At 47.7% G+C, this 23,279-nt stretch overlaps 1 protein-coding gene across 1 annotated transcript in view; it reads left to right on the top strand.

The window, feature by feature from the left end:
- The window catches only part of efnb3b (ephrin-B3b), a 76,951-nt gene extending 56,283 nt beyond the window's left edge, over window positions 1-20,668 (top strand). Inside the window, exons 3-5 of the mRNA XM_084544322.1 lie at window positions 11,511-11,603; window positions 14,054-14,116; window positions 18,833-20,668. Of these exons, the coding sequence (XP_084400448.1) occupies window positions 11,511-11,603; window positions 14,054-14,116; window positions 18,833-19,263 (587 nt within the window). The 3' untranslated portion in view covers window positions 19,264-20,668. The remainder of the gene's footprint in view (window positions 1-11,510; window positions 11,604-14,053; window positions 14,117-18,832) is intronic.
- Window positions 20,669-23,279: the final 2,611 nt, after the last annotated feature.

The raw sequence follows: 23,279 nt of genomic DNA, 5'->3' as shown, positions 1-23,279 counted from the left end.
ACGTTCTTCCTTGAGCGCATCATTCATCACAGACACGCACAAACAAACACGCTCGTGTTCCAGTGGCTGGCGGCTTTTGTCCTTTCTCGGCTCTCACGGAGTTCATTAAAAGCCTTAATTAGACTGACAGTTATGTGTAATTACAGTCTTTAAGATGTACAGCTCCTCTGCAGGCCCACTCCGTCACTGCCTCCTTTCAAAAGTCATTGTCTAAGGGGGGAGGGGGGAGGTGGTGGTGGGGGGGGGGATAAAACTCTTGAGAGTTTGAGAGCGTTCATACATGTGTTTGCGCGTATTCAGGAGCCCTAACCTCCTGTAAGTTCTGAGTCTTTGACATTTGCCATTAATAACACCCAGAAAGGAGTGACATTTATGAGGCCCTTTCCTCCAACAGCCCCTGCCTCCCATGGATTCTGCCTTTTTCCTGTCTTTCTCTCACATTTTCACCCGCACTCCTCCTCCTCCTCCTCCTCCTTCACACCCTTCTGCTTCCCTTCTTCTTAATTTAGAAACCCCTCCTCTCCCTCGCTCTCCGCCGCCATCTTCCCACTCGCTCTCACTTTCTTTCTCTCCTGCTTCATGTCACAGATCGCTGTCGCATTCCTCCCTTCAGACCGTTGACCCACTTCCCTCTTTTTTCTCCGCATCTTTCCGAGCCTCCCTGTTTCACCAGACGTTTGTCCTTCACTCGAGCAGCTTCCAATCGTCCCTTCCTCTCATCCCAAATTCGATTTCGACCAAAAATTCGCGTAACCTACATTTCAAACCCAAATGCAAAAATAGGCCCCGTGTTATTGCGCTGTCTGTCCTTGAGAGAGGTTTCAAACAATCTCCAAATGACTTGGCCTGCGAGGCTCAAACATGATGCTATTTGTTTGAGGTTTTCTTTGTGTTTCTTACGTGATTGATGTTATTTAAAATGCTTCAAATGTTTCAAGGGGGAAACTGAAAGCTGTTTTGATTTAGGCTTTAAAAGAAAAGGTGGAAAATGTTATGATAGGCCAAAAAGCTGAGCGCAGAAGTAGTCGTAATAACCGCGAGGGTGAAACTGTGTTCTCTGCGCTCCCTCAACACTATCATGGCAATTTTTCAACAGCATCTACCGCCTCAAAGTCATCATCACCAGCCACAAAGTTGACTCAAAGTCACTGACGACGAGGAAATCCGACTGCTCCGCGTCCCAGAGGGAAGTTTTGGCTTCAGACGCACGCTGCGTTTCAAGAGTTGTTTTTGTAGTCGGAGGGGTTCGCGCCCCGTGGCAGAGCAGAAGTCGTGCGGCGAGGGTCGCCTCCTCCTCCTCCTCCTCCTCCGCGTCTCCGGCTTGTTCGTGGCGAGGCGCCAACGCTGTAATCCTGCAATGACAAACAATGTCACAGCTAGGTTCTGCCTGAGAGGAAGCCCCTGCGTGGAGGGGGACAGCGGGATCGCTGCTAACATGAAGGCAATAATTGAAAGGAGAGGGAAATGTTGGAGAGGAGGAGAAGCGAGAGCTGCCGGTGAAGAAAGTGATTGCCTCAACAGACGGCTGTTGTTTTGGGTTTTTTTCCCTATTCCCCTGTGATGAAAGTATGACAAAGTGACAGGAGACTGCGAGTTAGGTGTAGTTGTCTCTTGTTTTCCTCTTCGCTGCACAGAATTCATGCTTAAATTGAGCCACTAAATCAGGCTAATGTGAGACCGGGGGCTTTTATGTGGTGATTGTGTGCTTATACAGGTGTGTAAATGTGCAATCCTCCGTGCTAGTGTGTGGGAGTACACGGCGTTCTGAGGGAGGAGAGTGAAGGGAAAGGTTTCGAGGGCGACTTAGTGACCCAAAAAAGACAACAGGATGAATGATGGAGGTATTAATCTGGGAGAGGGAGAGGGAGACATTGCTCCGGTCCTATTAGTCATGGCTGTGGTATCCTGTTACCTGTGTTGCGTCTCATCCCCTCTGACTAGTTCTGCAACAGGTGTGTGTGTGTGTGTGACCACGCTGATGAAACATGGCCTGAGACACATAAAGCAAATATACAGCTGGCGAGGGCCTGCTCCACAACCTGGCAAACAGACATTTCACAATTATTGTTGGTGATATGATTCTTCAGCAGTTGCTACCTGCAGTGTTCAATCTGCTCGTGCTCACGGCCTCTGCAGTCTGAATGTCAGGAGACAAGTTCGTCTCGCCACACCTGTAAGCCCGATTTGTCCACTCCACAAATTGGACGTCTTGTTTCCTCCACCGTTACGCCGTGCTGCGTGTCTTCATGCTCGGCCAGAACTGCTAGAATACGCAAATGGAGACTTCTTGGAGTTTCTTTGCTCAACTCAAAGAGGAGATAAGAAGGTGAGGAAATGAGGAGCGAGTGATGGACTTCGCTCGTTTAACCCAGATCCAGGCACCCGCAGGAGGAGTGGACAACCGGAGGTGTTTCGTTTTTATTCTTGGAGCGACTTGGGAATAAGAGTAAAAAAAAAAAAAAAACATGAGCAAAGAGCAGGAGAGACAGTGAGAAGGAACGACGAAGGCTGGCACTGACCCATTTCTCCGGGCCCCCAATCTACTGGCTGATATAATGAAGAACTGCTACCCGCATGTGCACGATTATGGACAGACACCAGCAGACGAGGACGCATAGACATGTAGCATAGATATATGTGCATGCACTGGGCTCTGCAGACAGCTACGTTCCCAAAGATAGCTCCAAGTGTTGCTTCCCACCGCCACCGTAGCGGGGGACTGGAAATGATCGCATTCAGACACTGAAGCGCGACCGTGAACTCGGCGGCCCGCTCAGTCTCCTCTCTGCCGCCCCGGCAGCGATATGGGAGTGCGTTACGTACCCGGCCCCGTCTAAAAAGGCTTCGCATGCCTTTTAAGAGGCTTTAAAAAAAAAATAAAAAATCACTGCTGTAGAAGTCACTCAGGGATTCGCTGATAAGTATTCATTAAGTATTGATAAGCAGTCATTGAAGTATTCATTCAATATGCATGCAGGTCCACTCAGAGGTGCGCTTGACAGGGATTGCGGGGACGGCAGATTCTGGCAGGTTTGTGGAAGTTAACAGATAGATACACAGAGAAAGAGAGAGAGAGAGAGAGAGAGAGAGAAGAGCACACAGAATGCCCTCGCTGCCCCAGGACGGGAACGTTGACCTAGTTGTAAGGAACATTGGTCGTGACTGTCCTACATGGCTAGCACTTTACTGACGTTACACAAGACTCATCCACCCAGTCACTAGGCCTCTTCTTAATGGCCCCTGCTCCCTGTTTTTTTTTTTTTTTTTTTTTGTAACTTTCTTTTCTCCCATGCTTTGTCCCTGCCTGTCTTTCTTTTGGTCCATTATGCATGTCTACGCTCTGGCGCTCGCATTTATCTGGCGTTGATTACTTCTCAAACCGGGCAGTCAGACTTATTACGTTTGCTCGGCCACGATTTGTCTCTGGACGTTTAATTAACGTGAGAACGGACGGGACGAAACCGGCCCCCCCTGTTCTCTGAGGACGATAACGAGACCCCTTTAAGAGGCCGTGCATAGGCTGTTTATTGATGTTCAAGACGCGGACATACTGCTGTGGATATGTTGCAAAGTGTCATCCATCATTAACTCACAATGCCTCACAATCAGATTATGCAATGAAGGATCTGTCATACGGCGGCGTCGGAAAACATTCCTGACCTTTGCGCGCATGAAGCAGGTCACACACACACACACATCTGGCACGACAATACCCAACTGGATTACCAGTACGGCAAGAGCAGTGCTGTCTAATAAATTATGATATGGATTTTGTCAGAGGCAGACTATACTGTGACAGCCTCCGACGAGGTTTTTCCCTCTGAACTAAGCCATGAAATGGCAGCGGATCTGTCACGAGCAATCAGACTTTCCCTGTCAGTGCCTTGTGTGTGTGTGTGTGTGTGTGTGTGTGTGTGTTTGTCAGATCAGGTGAGATCCTCTGCCGCTTTTTTTTGGAGCTCCCCGCGGACGGTAGTGCGGCGGAGGCGTTGGGGGATGGAGGCCGCTGCGCCGTGGCCCAGTTTGTTGCGTGTGTTTTGGTGCTGGAGGTTAATGCGATGTGATTCTGAGTCGCCCACCCTCCAAGCGCACGGGACATTGAAAGACGGAAACTCTGAGGGAGGGAGGGGGGGAACGAGAGAGAGGGAGAGCGAGAGAGAGAGGGGGGTGGCGTGATTGTAATAGAACAGGATGGATGGAAAGAGAATAACTGCTGAGAATTAAAATGTCATCGAGCACAGAGGAGAGATCAAGCCGCACGCAAGCAAAGACACTGAAATCGTTTTCCTCTGGTGGCTTGTACGAGTGTGTGCGTGTGTGTACGTGTGTGAGCTTGTGTTTTTGAACTAGCGGTGTGTCCTCTGCGGGGGCACATGTGAAACCAAGGGCTTATGTCGTGCACTTGTGTGTGTGTGTGTGTGTGTGTGCGCGCCTTTGGTCAGCATGTGACACATCATATGAGTTCAGCTTTTGACCGTGACCCCACAGTCGGTCGGTAGGTCCAGCTCCCATCGCCTCTTGTTCTCTCCTAATATTCATGTGCTGCAGCTTTAAATGATGCAGATTGAATTAGTAAACGTACTTGATGGAAGTCCAACGTATCTGCAATTCAAATCACATTATCACAGAGCACAAATTAAGGAGAATTCCCATCCCATTTATTTTTTTTCTCTTTTAGTGAATTTGGTTGCTGCTGGAAATTAAAAAGATGGCTTTAATTTGCTCATGCACCAGTGGAGTCATTTGATTTATCTTACCCTTATCCAGCATTGCATAGGTCAGATGAAATGTTCTCTAATGGAAAGAGTAGTTATTAGTCACCATAGTAACCAAGGTGTCTGTAAATATTAGATTTTTCTCTATCCACTCGGCTTCCCGCCTTGATATCAGAGGGGGGAACGCAGAACCCCAGCTCCGATGCCCGCGTTTCTTTATCAGCACAAATCTCCGCCCGTTCTTGCGGCGCCTCATGTTACATACACGTACGCGTCCTGCCTCCAAACCGCGCTCGCATGCCAGAGCCCCCGACGCGCGGCGGAGGCGCCGAACGCGCAGACGTCTTTGTTATTCTTGTTTGTAGCTGGTCCCGTTTGTGGATCAGGCGCTACCACAACACAGTCAACACTGGGCCTTTGTCTGCAACAATAGAAAACAGAAAACTTGCAACCTTCGCAGAAAGACAAGTTTGGAAAACCTCATGCTATATTGGAAGTAATGGTGTGTAGTGGATTTGGAGGTGGAATGTGAGTGAAAATAATACTGGGCTTTTTTTGTGTGTGTGTGTGTGTGAGCTAAAATAATGCCCGTTCTGTTCCAGTACACAACTTAATGCCTTCGCCACCGCAGTGAAGTAATGGCTTTTGATAGCTTCGTTAATGCGTCATAGCCAGGTTATAAAAGCGCCACGCCAGATTTATGAAGACGTTTTTAGTTACAGGAAATTTCGATTGGCGAGATTCGGGATTTTTTGGGGGTGAGTGTGAAAAGGAGGGCGGAGGAGTTTGAAGCTCAGCCTCCAGGGAGACGGGATCAGGTTATATGCTTTTCAGCATGTAGATGCGACACATAGAGCTCATAGAGCCAGTAGAGAGTGAGGACTACAAATATAAACAAGAAGGTTTCGATAAATCCCACCCCCGAGACCTCATTCTACACACACACACACACACACACACACACACACACACATTTCCCAGTTCACCCAAGTGACAAACTTAGTTTCGATTGTGGTCCAAAGACCAAACAAGTTGAACTAAAAGAAGGATTTTTAATGGCACCGCTGATGTGATGCAACACATTGGTTTTAGGTTGATTTGCACAGATGGCAACACTTTGCGTGCAGCAACACACACACACACATGCATAGTGACACACACACACACACACTCCGGCTTCAGCGTGCACCAGTCTGCCCGGGGCGAAACAAAACACCCACTTTGTGTTTTTCACATTTCATTTACATTTGTGCTCGCTGCGTTTCGCTAACCTGACACACTCGTGACGTGGCTGACGCGCCACCAGAGGCGCATGGCGGGGGCGCCGCTGTGTGCCGAACGTGAGACAGCGCAACGCCGGGGAGCTTTGTTCCTCCCTTGCTTCTTGTTTGCCTGGTTTGTTTATTCCGTTCGGTGTTTAATCGGCTTTTTTGCTTGCACCGCGTTGCCATTTCTGCTCTCTCTAATCATGCTGTCATCAGGAAAGATGTGCGGTGGGGTAGCTAGCATGGACTGTTGTTGTAGCCCGGCCTCACATATAGTATTTATGCACAAAAGGAGTGTGCGCAGAGCTCCACCTCAATCCGGGACATTTATCTTCCTAGGGACTTGGGTAAGAAGCTAGCTCTGGGCCCCTGGCTTTCTGTAAACTCTGTCGTCTTAATAAAACATATTTTTTTAGTAATATGCACAAATCTAAAAGTAGATTTGACACAAGGAGGAGTAGGATTTCAGCTGGAGACGCAGCGGGTGGCGCGTCAGCCTCACTTTTATTGTTTCACGCTACTGTTTACTTCATTTCATGTAAATCTCTCTGCAGACTCTTCGTCGCTCAGACGAGGAAAAGAGCAGCCGATGAAAACGTTGCCATCCCCGTCGCTTCGTTTTTATCACCGTCTGATCAAAAGCTTTTGGCTTTTCCGGCAGCGGGGAGTGCTCTGCAGAGCCTCCTCGCCTTGGGATTCGCCCTTCAGTCTCCGCACAAGTTACTGCTGACCTACCCTCTGATTTGGTGGAGGACGTAATTGCAGTCTGGCAGAAAGAATGCGGGGTTCTGCTCCTGGCTGAAAAACCATTTTGACGACTAAAAAAACTACGAAGAAAGTGTTTTAGTATTAAAAAAAAAACAAAAAAGTTTCAAATACAAGGACGAAGAAGCAAAGACGCAAGTATTGTGATTATTTATTTGGGTATACGGTCTCTAAATTTAAACTAAACGTAGGTTTAATTAACTTGGTGCCTCAGGACTAGTAATTAGTGTGTGTTGTAAAAGCATTCAAATAAATTTAATTCACACACGACAAGTGACTACTGAGGACAAGGCTTCAAGACTAGACCCAGTTAAAGACCTTTATGTGTTTGATTTAGTGTTTTATTTGCGGCTTGATCATTTGTTTTGTCTTTTAACACTTTGGTCTCCTCAGTTTCTGGGATAGCTGCCCACTTTTCCAGGTCAATAATGCATCCGTCAAAGGTGCGTCGGTTTCCTCCATATTTCCAGCAAATTGCAGCACGATGTAGAACGTATACATGTCCCCGAGCGAAATCCCATTCCAGCCTGAATTATGAGACACGAGGCAATAAAACGGCACTTCTCGTGACTTCCGAGCGGAGTGAAAATGTGAGCCGTGTCCCAAACTAGACAGAAGGACGCGGTGGAAATTAAAACATCAGCATGTACACAAATTCACGTCACTCACGGAGGAGCGGGGTGTTTTTTTTTTTTGCTGCCGAGGGCCGACTGTCACTCAAGCGTGTGTGGAATATGCAAGCAGAGCTGTGAAACGCGGCGAGAGGGGAGGGGTGGAGGGGTGTTGGTGGAATAGTGTGGGTGGGCGCGTTGAGGTATGAAGTGCGTCTTAATGCAAATGGCGTAACTTTGCATAGTCCTCTGCAGCAGGTGTCAGTCAGTGTGGGAATGTGCACGAGCGTCCCTGAACGAATTGTTTCGCTTTTTCATAACTCGGGCAGCAATAATGGAGACGGCGAGGAGTCTCGGCCCGCCGCTGACCTTGGTAATAACAACACAGACGCAGAGAAAAACTCCCATCCACTCTGCGGTCTTCTCCACGGGCCGCATCCACACTCCTCCCCCCCCGCCGCCTGCCTCCTTGTGTGCCGTCTGATTGAGGCTGACTGCGATATTATTTCATTAATTAAGTTTTTCCACTTCCTCCGCCTCTCCCTCCTGTCTTCCTGTCGAACAGGGGTGGCGGAGCGACGCCCTTCCTCTCCACCGTCCTCTGGCGCTTCACATCCCCCCCATCACTGCTGATCATTGTCTCAATTACTCATCCCTCCTCTATCTCTTCCTGCTTCTTCTCTCGTGCTGTTCTTCCTCCTTTCCCCTCTTATCTAATCCCAAATCGCTCCGCACGCTCCTCCCAAACTGAGGGTGGGAAACATTTGAAGCGTCTCTCCATCTCGCCATCTTTCCCCACCCGCTCTCATCTCAGGATTTCACAGATACTCTGTGGTTATCTCCTACCTTGATTTGGCAATATCTCCTCCTCCTCAAGTCGAAGCGTTTTTCAGTGTTTAGCGACTGAGTTTGGGGAGGGAGGAGGAAGGGGGGACGCGTTTCAGTCCCAGGGCGGAGCAGCTCTGATCTTTCGGTTCGCTTTGTTCCCGCGAAATTGAGATTCACAGGAATAGTGGCACCTGTGACACGTCTAATGGATTTAAGAGGATTTGTCACGACAGAGTTCACTGTTTTAACAAAAATTACCTTTGTGATATTTGTGACCTGTTGATTATGATGTTTGAAATATATATATATATAAAAATAAAAAAAATAGCTCGCATTTGCAAAATCACATTTGTGGAAGCTCTCCTGGTTCAATTTGGCTCTCAGTCTCTGTCTCTCTTTGTCTCTCCCTCTTCTTTGTATCCATTAGCGCTCCACTTTTCCATAATGGAGACATTAGAGTCTTTTACCTCTGCGCTATCTATCATGTCATTTAAACTCTTTCCTTACTTTCTGTTTTTAACTCCTCTACTTTTCTCCTCTCTTGCCCTCCCTCCCTCCTCCCGCAGATCTTCCTCCCCCCTCCTCGTGTCCACTGGGCTGTGGGTCATCTCTTTCGTCTCCCATAGTCTCCTGTCCCCATCATATCACCAACAGCTTGTCACAGGCAATCAGTCTCCCTGCCTCGCTTCCCTGCACTACCTCCTCCTTCTTTCCTCTCCTTCATCTTCAGCACCTCCCTCGTCTCCTGTCACCTTCTTGTCCTCCTTCATGTGTCAGTAATTATTACTCTCAGAAATCCTCTGCCCCGTCTCTCTGAGACCGGTTACCAGGGTATTTACTCAATCCTCCATCCATTCCTCCAGTTGGTGCTCACTTTTAGTCCTTTAGCCCATTTTTATTACAGTCCTGCTATAGCTCCCAGTGCGCCTTGTCCTGGGTTATATACTGGAGGGTGAGCTCATCTTATATCTCTTATGTCATCCACTTAACCCCCCCCCCCCCGCCATATGAAATCAAATTCAACTACTAAGTGATTCTCTGACATGTCCTGCATTATATTTGACTTATCAATGACAATAAATGTTGTTTTATTTATTTATCTTAATGGACTTTTACAGTTTGCAGATCCACATCCTGGAAAACACTGTTAAAATGTTGATGACTCATCCTGCACCAGGGGGCGTGTGCTAATTTTGCACTTTCTCAAAATGTCTCGATCAGGCCACTTCAGCCGACCAATTCAGACCCCACTGGTGATTTAAAGTCATGTTTTCGTAGTTAAAAATCAGCAATCCACCAGCCGCTTCATGGGAATTAAGTTTCTATTCAAGGCTTCTTACGTGTGTCCATTTAGTGCGTGTTTTATTAACTAGATGGACAGTTATGTTTCGGCGAAAATATTAGAAAAGAAAAGAAGAAGCATGCTTGTTTGAATGTTATCTAGCTCTAAGATAATTGAGTTTCATATCTTTAATTTTCATAATTATGTTCCTCTGTGCAACATGCCGGAGGAAAAAGAAAATAATAACGTTAATGATGTAGCACTGCCTTAGATCTGTTTGTTAAATGATTAGATTTGTTAGTGTGTTTCTGCACTGAAGGCATTAAGGTGAAAAGTTATACATGAATTTAGTCCCCTAAGTGATCAAACTAGATTTTTTTCCTAATCATATTTTACATTTTGTGTCACATTTTGAGCCAAAGATATATTTTCATTCAACTTCCTTTAAATCAATGACTCTCTCTTACCACATTAGCGTAAAAACAAGCATTTCACAGGTGCCAGGCATAAAAAAAAAATAAATAAATTAATGATTTAGTATCACAACCAATAGTGGAAATAAAACTTGAGGACTGTAAAAAACTTTTTCTTTTTTTCTTTATTTAAACCTTCTTTATATATCCCTTCATCCGTCCCCGTCTGCTGGCTTTCCCTCCATACTGCTGCTCGTCTTGACCTCCGCCTGCTTCTCTCCTCCTCCTCCTCCTGCTTTCACACTCTGCATCCTGCAGGGAAGGAGAGAGGGAGAGGGAGGGAGGGAGGTGTTAGAAGTAAAGCTGCCTCTTTTTCACACCTTCCTCTCTCTCTCTCTCTCTCTCTCTCTCTCTCTCTCTCTCTCTCTCTCTCTCTCTCTCTCTCTCTCTCTCTCTCTTTCTTTCCCTCCTGAGCCGCCATCCACCATCCCTTGCTTTCTGCTTCGCTTCAGACGGGCTAATCTATAGCCTGAAGGAAAGTGGCGGAGGAAATGATTTCTTGTTTTTTTTTTTTTTTGGTTTGTTTTGTTTTTAAGGAGAAGAGGTGAGGGTTAGCCCCTTGGGCTATATAACAAGGAAAGCAAGGACGGACGTGTATGCATGGATGGTGGAGGGAGGAACAATATGTTTACAGTATTTTTTTATTTTACTCTACTTGTACTCTAACTTTAAATATAGTTATAGAAGTTTTTGGAAGATTTGCGATACGTCTGGGAAGAACATCTTCATCCTGAATCTCCCTCTGCATGTTCCTTCCTCCTCCTCCTCCTCCTCCTTCTGGGACCAGGGATCTTTAATGCATAAACTGAGATACTCTGTGTAGAAAAGAAGTGAAGCGGAGTCATTCACACATATCTCTTCCTGTCGGTGCACTTCATCAGCACTCTTTGACCCTCTTCTGTAGCTTCACAACGAAAAAAAAAACACGTTTCATTTAATAAACAGAGGCTTTTGCTCGAATAACACATCAGTTCCTCAATTTTAAATACGATAATTCTCTTAATTACAACATAAGCAGCGGTAGAAATGAGGGTTTTTACTAACTGGAGCTTAAGCTCATCCAGTACAGCCTGCGTTCCAACCAATCAAGTCCAGTTTTTCCTCTCAAATCATACAGTGATTTGAGTCTTAGGGGCTCCGCTTTATTTCATATTCGCTCTTGATTGGATTACCGTCCTCTTTTATTCCCCCCCACACCCCTTTCCATGCTATTCCCGCAGCCCGAGCAGCGATTGCGGCCGACTGCGAGCGGTTGAGTCCACGCGGCGCGGCGGGGGTGTTAATGAATTCCAGCAGACTGCTAAATGAGGACTTATTAAAGTGCCGCCGCCTCGTAGTTTGACATTTTAGAGCTTCTGGTGGAGTTTTAAATCGCTGCCTCTGCAAATGTCACTGGCTGACTCTCCGGAATGGCCGACCGCATGAATAGGGGCTAGTGTTGGCCTCGGCTATAGATCGAAAGAGGAGGAGAGAGCTTGTGTGGAAAGTGAATGGATGAGTGTTTTCCGCGTGTCCGTGCGCCTCCCTGCTACCCGGGCTAATTGTGCAATTTTGTGTTTCCATCCCTCCAGCTACGTCAGATGGGACGCGTCAAGGCCTGGATAGCATGAGAGGTGGAGTGTGCGCCACGCAAGGCATGAAGGTGGTCCTGAAAGTGGGACAGAGTAAGTGCTCTCGCTTCTCTTTTTCTGTTTTATGTCACACAAACTCAACACACACACACACTCACATGTGAAATCCATGCATGTGTGGTGGACCTCTCCTCACACATGCACCGTTGTTCACGCACAATCGAATCACAGTGTGAGTGCAACATACACACAGGCCTCAGTCCACCTCACGTCACATCTGCGCAGACCGTCGCACGTTCATTACTGCAGCGGTGCAACGCCATATACTATCTCGCGTGCAGCTTCTTTCAAACCATCGCTCTAATCTTCCTCTTCCTCTTCGCACACATAACCGTACACGTGCCTTTCTCTGTGTGTGTGTCCTCGCTGAGCACATTAGGGCTCGTTAAGTGGCGAGAACAGTGGAGAAGTGTGGGATCAGTCAGCTCTAATGAGCCCTGTTGACTCCCTTCTCACTCTGCCTTTTAACTGCTACTGACTCATGCTGGACACACACACACACACACACTTTGAAACTCACACACACACACACACACACATCCCCGTCTGTGCACAAACATTAGCTCGCACACCGCACGGACGCGGACGTGCGACTGAGGTGTCCGCGAAGGCGTTAAGCAGAACACACACGGGCTCCGCCACGCCGCGGCCCCGACAGCTGATAAGAAAATGACTCCGTCCGGCGCTAAAGAACACAGTCAGGGATTTTTAATGACTCGTAGCTGCGCACGCTGCTAATTTGTTTGGAAAATATTCCCAGGTAATGACCCTCACAAGCAGGTTTTCAAAAAAAAAAAAAGGCCCATTTAAGCGTTTTCACTGACCGGCGCATTCCTACGCATAATAGGCACCTGTCCTTCACATGACCCCCGCTCACATACTCACATACACATAAAAAAAGAAAGAAAGAAAGAAAGAAAGCGCGCCCGCCTCGTTCCGTTCCTTTGATCGGTGCTGTGTTATCAGGCCCCGTGTATCGTCGGTGCTCTCCAGCGAGGAGCCAAGTGGCGCTGTTGTGGCTCTATCGGCCCAGAACATCAGCGTAGTCAGCTGTGCTCAATAGAAACAGCGCTCACACACGCTTTTATTTCCCCCGTTGCCCTTTTCCATCGGCCCCATGTGTCGAAATGGAAAAGCCGCGCACGCATCTTTCAGTTGCATCCATTATTGGTTTCCGTTTTCGTCCCGTACCACTTTTCTTTTTTAACCGACATTTGCTCACTTCCTTCTCAAAATCCCCCTTTTCCTTATCCTGATCGCCTCAATGTCACTTTGCATGCCGGCCGTCCCTCCTTCCTCCCCCCATTTTCCCGTTATTTCCCCTCTTTTCCTCTGTTTTTCCGTCTTATCTCCTCCGTGGCTGAAAGGTCACGTGTGTGTTGTTTGTCGTCTAAATAAGCAGTGGGCCGCCTCATGGTGATCTCTGATGAGATATGGCGCTCCTCTCCTCTCCTCTCCTCTCTGCTCTGCTTCGAGGAACACACACTTGCCCCCTCACCCCATGCACAACCACACACACACACATACATTGACTTGTCCTCTCTTATTTGATTCCTTATCTATCTTGCTTTCTCCCTGGATCTGTCACACACCAACACTTTCTCTCACACGCCGCCTGAACCTCCCTCCAACCAGCCCCTGCTGACCACACAGCAGTTCCTATTGATCCGGCCAGCAACGCCCCTCACTTCTGTCTGGTTGACTGTCAAGAGGGAGCCGCCAGCCAATAGCCTTACACTTTTCTAAATGTCAGTATATATAGGTGGATGGCTGGGCTTGTGTGTGTGTGTGTTTGTGGGTTTGCTGTGCAGTTTCCCTCATGATCGCCCCATGACCGCATCTGTTTTGTTCTCCCCTGCCTCTGCATTGACCGGCAATGGACTTTCTTTTTAAAATGCTGCATGAACTGCAGAGCTGAGGAGTCAGAGCCCGACATAAAGCTATTCTCACATCCTACAGTTGGACAGATGGCTCAGAGGCGACCAAAATTAGTATTTCTCTGAACCATCTCTTTCAGCTTTGAGGTGTAGCACTTTGCACAAAGGCTGTGCATGTGCGTGTGTGTGTGTACACGTGTGTGTGTGTGTGTGTCGCATAAACGCACTTTAATGCCATCACCATTACTGAGGGCTTGCTAGACAGATGGCCTGATTTAGCGACTACAGATTACAAGCCGTTATGGCCTTGTGTAAATTCGCCGAGGCCAAAACAACAAACGGCTTCTCTTTAGTCTCCCATTCAAACAAATAGAAAAGTGCTCATACTCGGCACATCGAAGCCGGATCAATATGTGCTCTCCTATAATGGGAAGGGAGGGAAGCCTTTATTAAACCTCTTCTGTCTCTATTTCTCTTCCTGGCTGGGCCTCTCCTTGTTAATGTCACTTGTTGGGTCCTACTCTGAGAGCTCTGGCTGTTGCAGAAGATGGAGTCTGCCTAGGAAGTCGTGTAATTCCTCTCTCTTTTTTTTCCTCCCCTCCCCAGGCCCATACGGACTGCCTCCAAAGAAGGAGCCGCCGGCGGGACGCACCACCAGCAGAAACCCAGGTAAGCAGGAAACCAAATGGAGATAATCCACAGCAGATCCATCCACAAAATGGATGGAGAGAATGAGCGACGACTGGTAGATAAAAAAGAAAGCAGCGTGAGAGGGAGAGGGAGAGGGAGGGAGAGGCGGCGACAGATGGAGAATGTGCAGCGGTGACATCTGCGGATCTCTCTGTTTAATTCCATATTTCACTTTCTCTCTCCCCCTCTCCTCCTCATCTCTGCGCCCAGCCCTCCGAGCTAAGTGCTGCAGGCGGGGAATGGATGGCTAATAGCTACCTTGGGAGAAGGACAAGAAAAAGAGAGGGAGGAAGAAGGAGAGAGAGGGAGACGGGGCAAGAGCGGCGGCGACATTTCAGAGAGTTATTATTGTCATTAGTTTGGGCGGTCTGGATTCTGTAGTTCTGTCGAGAGAGAGAGAAAGGAAGGAAGAAATGAGAATTACCGAAAGATGAGGGGAGAGAGAAGAAGAGGCATAGGGGAGTGATGGAGCAGGAGTGGGTAGAAGTGGGAGGCACATAAGGAGGAGAAAGAAAAGAATAATTGAAAAGCAAAGAGGAGAGGGGGATAGAACAAGGAGATGTAAATGGGGAGAGGCTAGATTCCACCTTCGAAGTCATTCAGCGGAGGGGAAGGAACATGATTCACTCTCGGCTATGTTCATTTCTCTCTTCTTCTACTTTTTTTTTTTTTGCGGTTGTGAATTGCGCACTGTAGAAAACGTGTGAATTGGTGCATTCACACGTTTCCCAATCACTCGTCCATACCTCACGTAGGTGAGAATTGCATGTGTGAAGCGCGCAACAATGGCGTGCATTTTTACTCCGACGAGAGAAGTCGCACACGTTAGAAAAAAAGGTTTAATAACTCACATAATGAGGCAGTTTGCACATTTTTGACTCTCAGACAAGGACATATTAACACGCACTTAACCACATATCTGAAATGATTGCTTTGACTCCTGACACAGCAGTTACGCCAGAACGTCTAATCCTCACGCGAATGCGCTCGAAGTCCTCCAAGCTAATAACCGTAATGCCGCCGCTTATTCACAGTTTCTCTTCGTGTTTGTTTTGTCTCTTCTGATCCTCACTTGGGATGCAGACAAGTACAAATACATTATTGGAATATGAACAAGAAACGCTCCCTGAACAGATATGTGAACTGCGTTCCTCCCCTCTCATCCAATTTGCCACGAGCTCCACTCTAGACAAATCAAAACACACCAACAGTCACGCACAGCCCGCTAACTCTTTACAGATGTCCGTCGAGGATAAACGGCCGTAAATTCGTTTCAAATCGGAGAAGGGAGGCGCTTCTGGTGATTTTTTTGTGTCGGCGTAGTGTGAAGAGGACCTGCTAAAAGCTAAAGTTGCATCGATTTTTGTGATGCAGATTGGCCAAATTGCACAATAAATGTCTATAGACCTAAAATGTAAAAGTGCATATAGTAGTCGGTTCGATATCCAGACTTTCAGCAAGGTTGATGTGTCACACAGGAGTTTGCGGAGTAAGGCTGAGATGCCTCCATTATAAACTCAAAATCAGGTTGTTGTTGTGAAACAAATATATGTTGATATATTAGCTTTACAATAATGTTGTAGCTAATCTGCACCCAGAGGTGATCCTGGGTCCAGGGGGGCCCTAAGCAAAGATGTATGTGTACTATCCCCTTGCCAAACTATCAAAATCAGTCATAGGGTAAGTAGGGGGAGGAGGGGTCAATGCACTATAGGGCTTCATAGGTTTAAAGGGAAATTACCGTTTTTTACAACCTGGACCTTATTTCTGGCATAAAATACGATCGTTTACTCACCCATATAACTTTGGTGTCATTTGGAGTCGTTCAAAAGCACCGCATATATCTATATAGTGGGAGCGACTGGGGCACCGATACACAGCCTCTAAATAACGCGTTATCTGCCACGAAACTGGTTCATTTCACCAATATTTTGTTATGATACGCTAGTGCTATTCCCCGTTGAGTCCAGAGTTACCTGTTATCATCATCCAGGGTCTGTAGATTGACCTACTAACCTCTGACCTGGATGATGTCATCTCCCCGCGCAGCTTGTTTACCTGTAATTTGCTACTGCTAGTTTTTTGCAACATGGCTCAATATTTTTCCGATTCTGAGGTTGTGGACGACGACTTTGTTTATGATGCACGTCCTTACCGTTTTGAGCCAGAGTATATGGATGAGGAGCTCGTTGAAAGGAGGATGCGGAGGCAGAGAGAGGAACAGCTGGCCAAAGAACAACAAACCGCTGCACGTCCGCGAATAGATAGTAACTGGTGGTGTTCTTGTGGACAATGTTCGTCTATGACAACAGAGGAGGAATGCCTCTGTTGCTCAGAGTGGGTTAGAGCGAGTTTCGCGGCAGATAATGCGTTATGTAGAGGCTGTGTTTCGGTGCCCCATTCACTCCCACTATATGGATATACGCAGATCTAATTATCTCCTGAACGACTCCAAATGACACCAAAGTTATATGGGTGAGTAAATGTTTGTATTTTATGCCAGAAATAAGGTCCAGGTTGTAAAAAAACTGTAATTCCCCTTTAAGGTGGTTTATGGTTGCCATTGCAAAATACTGTATACCAAAAGGCAGCCATCTCAGGGCCCAGACAACAACAACTACAGCTACGTTGTCGGCAAGTAGAGGCGTCACTCTACTCAATAAATGCGTCATTGGAACATTTAAAAATCCTTGAAGGCCAAATCAACTTGGGTTATTAGCGCATCCGGGCCGGTCAAACAGCGGCATCAGCATTTGTAGCCTCCTTTAAGGTTAGGCTTAGCTATATGAGGCTACAGCAGATCTGGATGGAGGAGATCTAAAAACACACAGCAAGCACCTGCCGTATTTCGGCCAAGGACGCATGGGTTGGATGCGACAAATTAATTTAATGTGGCGAGACACAATGTGCAAACAAGATATGATTAGATGAACTTTGTCACATCCTCTTGAATGCATTAGTATAAAGGTTACGGATGGAAACACAGGCTGGTTTACACTTGATGTGGATTATATTTCAGAAGTTTGCAAGCGTGTGGCAGCCGAGTGGAAAAGAAAAGGTTTCAGAAATAAATGTACGACCAATTAGGTCTTTCCGGAAATGTGTCTTATTCTCTGAAATACAGTAGAAAGGGAAGGACAGCAGAAACAAGGATAAGACTGTGCCATCACCTTGACCCGTTCTTTCATTTCTGACCTTTTGCATGTTTTTCTCTGAGGTAAAATTCACTAATGATATGAAATAGATGGAAGTGAGGGGAAAGTAAGGCATCAAAGCCTGAACTTGTGTGATAAAATAATAAAAAAAAAAAGAGGAACACAGAAGGGAAGCAGAAGTGCAGAACAGGGTGAGGGAGTGAGAGGTGAAGGAAAAGGATACAATAATGAGAGCCGGTGAAAGGCGGCGGTCGTAATGGAGATGGAGAATGAGGGATGTTGGGTTAATGGAGGGAGGAAGAAAGCGGGAGGAGGAGTAGGGAGTGTAATCGACGTCCGGCATTAGCGCTGTGCTCCCAGTCAGTCCAGCGCTACGGGTGGAGGGGGGGGGCTTAGCAGCAGGGGGCGATGAGGTGTGTTCGCTCGGGTTGTGTACGTCCGCGTCTTGGTGTGTGTTTGTGCAGCTAGGTGCTGAGCTCAGAGCAAGGTAGGTCATTACGGCTACAATAACCCAAAGATGGAGAGAACCACGGAGCGAGGGAGGGCGAGGAAGCGGAGGAGACGCGGGAGAGAGACAGACGGGGGGGGGAGGGAGAGAAAAGGATGTGTGCCAAGAATAATGATTGACCAATCCAAGGGCTCCGTACAGGCAGAGACTCGCATTACCGGCCTTAACCAGCTCGCAACTCAGCACTCGCACGGTGCAGTTCCTGAGCCGCCGTTTTATAAACACACCTACAGATGCGCACCCACACACACACACACACATCTACCTCCGGACCATCGCTCACCTGCTGAGTTCTGACCCGACCTCCCGCAGAGAGAACCGCGAGCTCCGAGGCTGTGAAGATCTTAGGTTCCACACAGACGCACAACAGGAAGCGGGAGCGATGGGCCGACCAGGAGAAAGACGGCGTGGCAGACAGTTTGATAAACAGACAGACAGATAAAAAAGCAGGCGGACAGACAGACAGGAAGGCCAGCAGGCAGGCGGACTGTGTGGTCTGGTGGTAGAGGCAAAGCAGGGAGGCTCTCTTCATGTGGCTGGCTGTAATACTAAGTAAATACGGTTGTTAAGGTTAGGGAAATAGAGTGTGTTACCTTGATACACACTGTGGCTTAGCCAGGCCGTCCACAAGAGTATATACTGTAGAGTAGGCTCGCACTCACCGCGGACATTCCTCTCCATTTTATATGCACTGCTGTCCACTTCATCACATCAATAAAGTGACCACATATGAGCTTCTGTGAGATTCGCTGCATACTTGCCGCGCTCCCTCCGGGTTAAGCCTGCGCAGTCTCCGCTAGTTGAGCTCAACCATCACCATTACTCATGGTATTGTGGTCCAGAGCCATAAGGAATGGTATGTTTATTGGAGAACGCTCGCGGAAACACAAATTGTGAAAGCAAGCTGTGTTATTGCTCCGCCGTATTAGTCATGATTAATAGTCAAACGTCGTATGAATTAAAGCACAGAGAGCAGCTTGTGATGCTGTGGATGTTGGACTGAGCGAGATGCTTCTTTTGGTTTCGTTTCAGGCGGCGCTGGGAACTCCACCCAGCCCCGAGGGCCGTTCGGGGAGGACGGCAGCAGAGGTGAGAATGGGCCTCTCCAGGCGTCCAACATCGCCGTCATCGCCGGCGCGGCGGGAGGTTCCGCCTTCCTCCTGCTGGTCACCGCCGTGATCTGCGTCGTGTGCTACCGGCGGCGGCACGCCAAGCACTCGGACACCCACCACCCTCCGCTGTCGCTGTCCTCCCTCACCAGCCCCAAGCGGGGCGGCGGCGGCGGCATCACCAGCTCCAACAACAACGGCTCCGAGCCCAGCGACATCATCATCCCGCTGCGGACGTCGGACTCGGCCTACTGCCCGCACTACGAGAAGGTGAGCGGGGACTACGGGCACCCCGTCTACATCGTCCAGGAGATGCCGCCTCAGAGCCCGGCCAACATCTACTACAAAGTATGAGGCGGCCGCTGCTCCGGTGCCGACTGGACACACCCACCTCTCTCCACCCGCCTCCAACCAACCCCCCCCCCCCGTCCCCTTGCTCCAAATGAAGCCACAGCAACGCTTGCCACCACAGCTCCAACCCTGATCCCCCCCTCAATACTACCAGTATTGTCCCCCGGACCCCCACTCATTGCCCTGTGAGCCCACGCCCCGGGCCACAGTTGTGTTTCTAGCAGAACAAACCACCCCGCCCCATTCTCACACAACTGGGCCACGAAGTGTGTGTAAAGGGCGATGTCGTAACCGTGCATAACCCTTCTTAACAAGGCCCTCGCGAAACGGGCAAGAGCCTCTGAGTGCCCCCTTCTCGTTAACTCAGAGCTAAATGAGCCCCACCCGTGCCGCATTGAAGAGTTGCCCCCTAAACGGCAGTGTGTAAGTGCGGAACACGCTCTTTTTTTCTAGGAGTACGGACTCGGCATTGATGGGACGTGCGATGTTTTAAAAAAAAAAAAAGTCATATAGAAAAGAACTAAACAAAAGAAAAAAAAAAAGAAATAAACACTCCTGACCCTCACTTAGCACCGGAGAACTCTGATTCAGCAGAGGCCCCTACCTGCCTAGCCCACCGCCCACCGTCCCCTCTCGGAGCTCCATCAGCCCAACCGGAGACCGGGCCCCTGCCGCTAACTCAACAGTAGGATTTCTAGTTTGTGTTTGTCTCTCCTGAGAAAACAAGGGGCCTCGGACTCGCCCAATCAGCACGTCCGAGCGGCGGGTCGCGCGACCAAGCCCGGGCCTTCGAGGAGGCCTGACCAATCGGTGACACTCAGAATCTTGTATATTTTAATAAAGCGTGTGTGTGTGTGACTGTGCGCGACTGTGTGTGTGTGAGCGCGCATACGACTCGGATAATAATTACGGCGCTGCTGCTGCTCCACATTAGACGTGTGTGCGCGCAGTCGGTGTGCTTCAGTACAAGCAAGTTTGCATATGCGTGTGTGTGCGTGCGCGTGGGGTTTAGTTTGTGTGTGTGTGTTTTGTGTGCGAGTGATTGTGCGTACGTGTGCGTTCTTTAGACTTGTCTTAAATACCAAAACACAAAATAGTGAGCGAATATCAAAAAAAAAAGTGAGATTTTTTATCGCTATCGACACTTATAGATTATATATATGAATATCCAGTAAATAATTTCTAGATGTTTTTTTTTTCTATTTTATTATTTCTACCCACTCTGTTAAACTACACTTCTGTCGCTAGACATTTTTTTTTTATCTGCTGTTTCTGTTTTTCACAACTTAGAGCGACCTTGTCTCCCTCCCTTTCCCTTTTCAGTTGTATATTAATTTAATCCCTTTTTTTATTATTATTATTTTTTTTTTTCCGGCGAACAGAGGTTGTTTCTCTCTTCCTCTCTTCCCTCTCTCATTCACTCCCTCCCTCCTTCCCCCCTCCCCCCCCCCCCTCCCTCCTTCCCCTCTAGGGTCTCTGAACTCTGTGTATATTTTTATAGCTCCTTGTACTATGCTGTAGTTTTGAAGTTTAGACCTCGTTTGTGGAAGTGTTGAGGTAGAACCATCTATGAAAGTTTTTTCTTTTTTGTTGTTTTTTTTTTTTTTTTTTTTTCCAAACGCTTTTTTTTTAAATTTTATTTTGAAACGCAGGATTGAAAAGAAGTTAAGGGGTGGGGAAGGAGGAGGGGGAGGAGGAGGAGGAGGGAGGCGAGAGGGGATGAAATGAAAAAGAAGAATAAAGGAAAAAGGGCGACAGACACACAGAGAGAGAGAGAGAGAGGGAGAGAGAGGAGGAGTAAAGCGGCGTCTGAATGCACAAAAAAAGAGAAATAGAGGGAGGGAGGGAGGAGGCGAGGAAAGAAAAGAGACTGTGAAGGAGTTGCGCACTAAAAGAAAAGAAGCTGAGGGGAGGGGAGGATGGGAGCGGCAGGAGTGAGAGATGAAGGATCCTGAGGAAGGCAGGATGGAGAGAGCTGGCGAAAGAGTGGCCGGCCCGACTAGAGAGACCTCTTCTTTGAGCGGAGGCGATGGACTGACAACGAAAAAAAGAAAAAACACAAAAACCCGGATTTTTTTGGAGGAGTTTGAACTCTGACCTTTGGAACGGAGACATCTCATCACACACAAGACACACATCCACTGTGACTCTTATCACGCTTCACACACAGAGGCGGCACATTTTCGGATCTGTTCCTCCTCCTCCTTCTCCTTCTTCTTCTTCTGACTAAATTCGAGTCGGTCATCAAGCGTTTGCTCTGAAAGCGCGGACACATGTGAGAGAAATCCCTCCCCTGGGCGAAGTCGGTACACTTGTTTTTTTTGTTTTTTCTGTGTTCGACACACACACACACACACGCTCCCTAACACACATTTCACACCTCTTAATGACTGTCACAAACGCTCACTGATTGCATTGAACGACATACACCCTCTCTCTCTCTCTCTCTCTCTCTCTTTTTCGCCGCCGCACTTTCACCCGACAAGAAAAAAAGAAAAAAAAAACGCTGATTACTTTCATATGACTCTGTACTTCTGTGATTAACACGGACAACACGGGAGGGATGAAAGGAGCGATTGTGTGTTCCACCCCTCACCTCAGCCTCTCACACACACACACACACACACACACACACAGATACGACGCGCACAAGCAAACAAACACACTACTAGTGCCCGGCGCCTCAACCTCGGAGGGCAATAACACAACCGCTGTGTTCAGAGGTGCAATATTCTTAACATGTGCATACTAATAAAGCTGTTTTTGTGTTGCTCAAAACATGTTTATGGCTTAAGTGTAAAACTGGGTGGCAGTGGAGAGCTTTTAGGTTTTTATTTTTTCCTCACACACACACGCAAACACACACACACACGCAAAGCCTCCAGTGTTGTAGTCATGTTTTCTGTGTGAAGCCAGTGTTGAATCTGGACCTTACGACATTTCTCAGCTGTGTTTCGTATCGGTATCTAACATCGTATTATGAGATATCTTTCATACTTAAGTGTCACATTCGTCCGAGATGACTTTGTTCAACACATGATGATGTTCTGATATGTTTTTATTGTTTTTTTGTTTTGTTTTTTTTATATATATACCATGGAGGAGTTTGGATTGTATTTGACTGTATCGCAAAATGATTTCAAAGATGAAATGAGAGGGGGAAGACGCCTCAAATTCTTCTGTTGTTTTTTTTTTTTTTTGTACAACTGCCGACTTGTGTTTTTTTTATGTATGCTGTTAAGTCTGTGTCTATTTAAACATGCTCAGAGTACCTAAAAATATCCTCCAAGCCAAATGAAGTGTCTGTTACTCTCTCTCTCTCTCTCTCTCTTCTCTCGACTCCTGCAACTGTTTGGAGCACTCAAATCCCAGATGTTTCCCACCACCTCCTATCTCCCCCTCCTTTTCTTTAATTTTTAATTTTTTTTTTTGTTCAATAATGGCCCGCAACTGGAGGTTGGGAAAGACGCCAAAACCTCTCGGACTTTCACGACTCGAGACGGAGGAAGAAGAAGAAGAAGAAGCCACTGCCCCAGTTTTCGGCCCGTTCCTCTTTTCCCCTCTCTTCCCCGTTCCCTCTCGGCGGACTGTCAAACGGACTCAGAGTTTTGTTTTCTTTTTCTCCTTATTACCCATTGTTTGATTTCCACGTCGATGTTATTTCAAAGTTGTGTCTCTGGCTCTCAGCGTTTGTGTTTTGAGCGGTCGACTTCGACGTGTTTGGCTTTTTCTATAAACCGCGGACTCGGCCACTGGTTGTCGTGTTGGAAAAAGAGAAAGAACAAAGTGCTGTTTCTATGGAACCGGGGCGGGTGGGTCGGGGGGGGGGGGGGGGGGGGGGGGGAAGAGACAGAGAGAGAGGAAAAAAGCAGCTACTGCCGAGCTCCCTCACCTCTCCGCTGGTGAAAGTGTGCGTTAATGTGCGTGAGTGTTTCTTTGTGCCAACAGCCAGCGAGCGAGCGGAGGCCGCAGAGCAAAGGCGGCTCTCATATGTGACGTGTTGAGACTTTGTATTTTGG

Source organism: Chelon labrosus (assembly GCF_963514085.1).
Source record: "Chelon labrosus genome assembly, chromosome: 1".
NCBI classification, from domain to species: Eukaryota; Metazoa; Chordata; class Actinopteri; order Mugiliformes; family Mugilidae; genus Chelon; species Chelon labrosus.
This window is presented reverse-complemented; position numbering and strand designations above follow the sequence as displayed.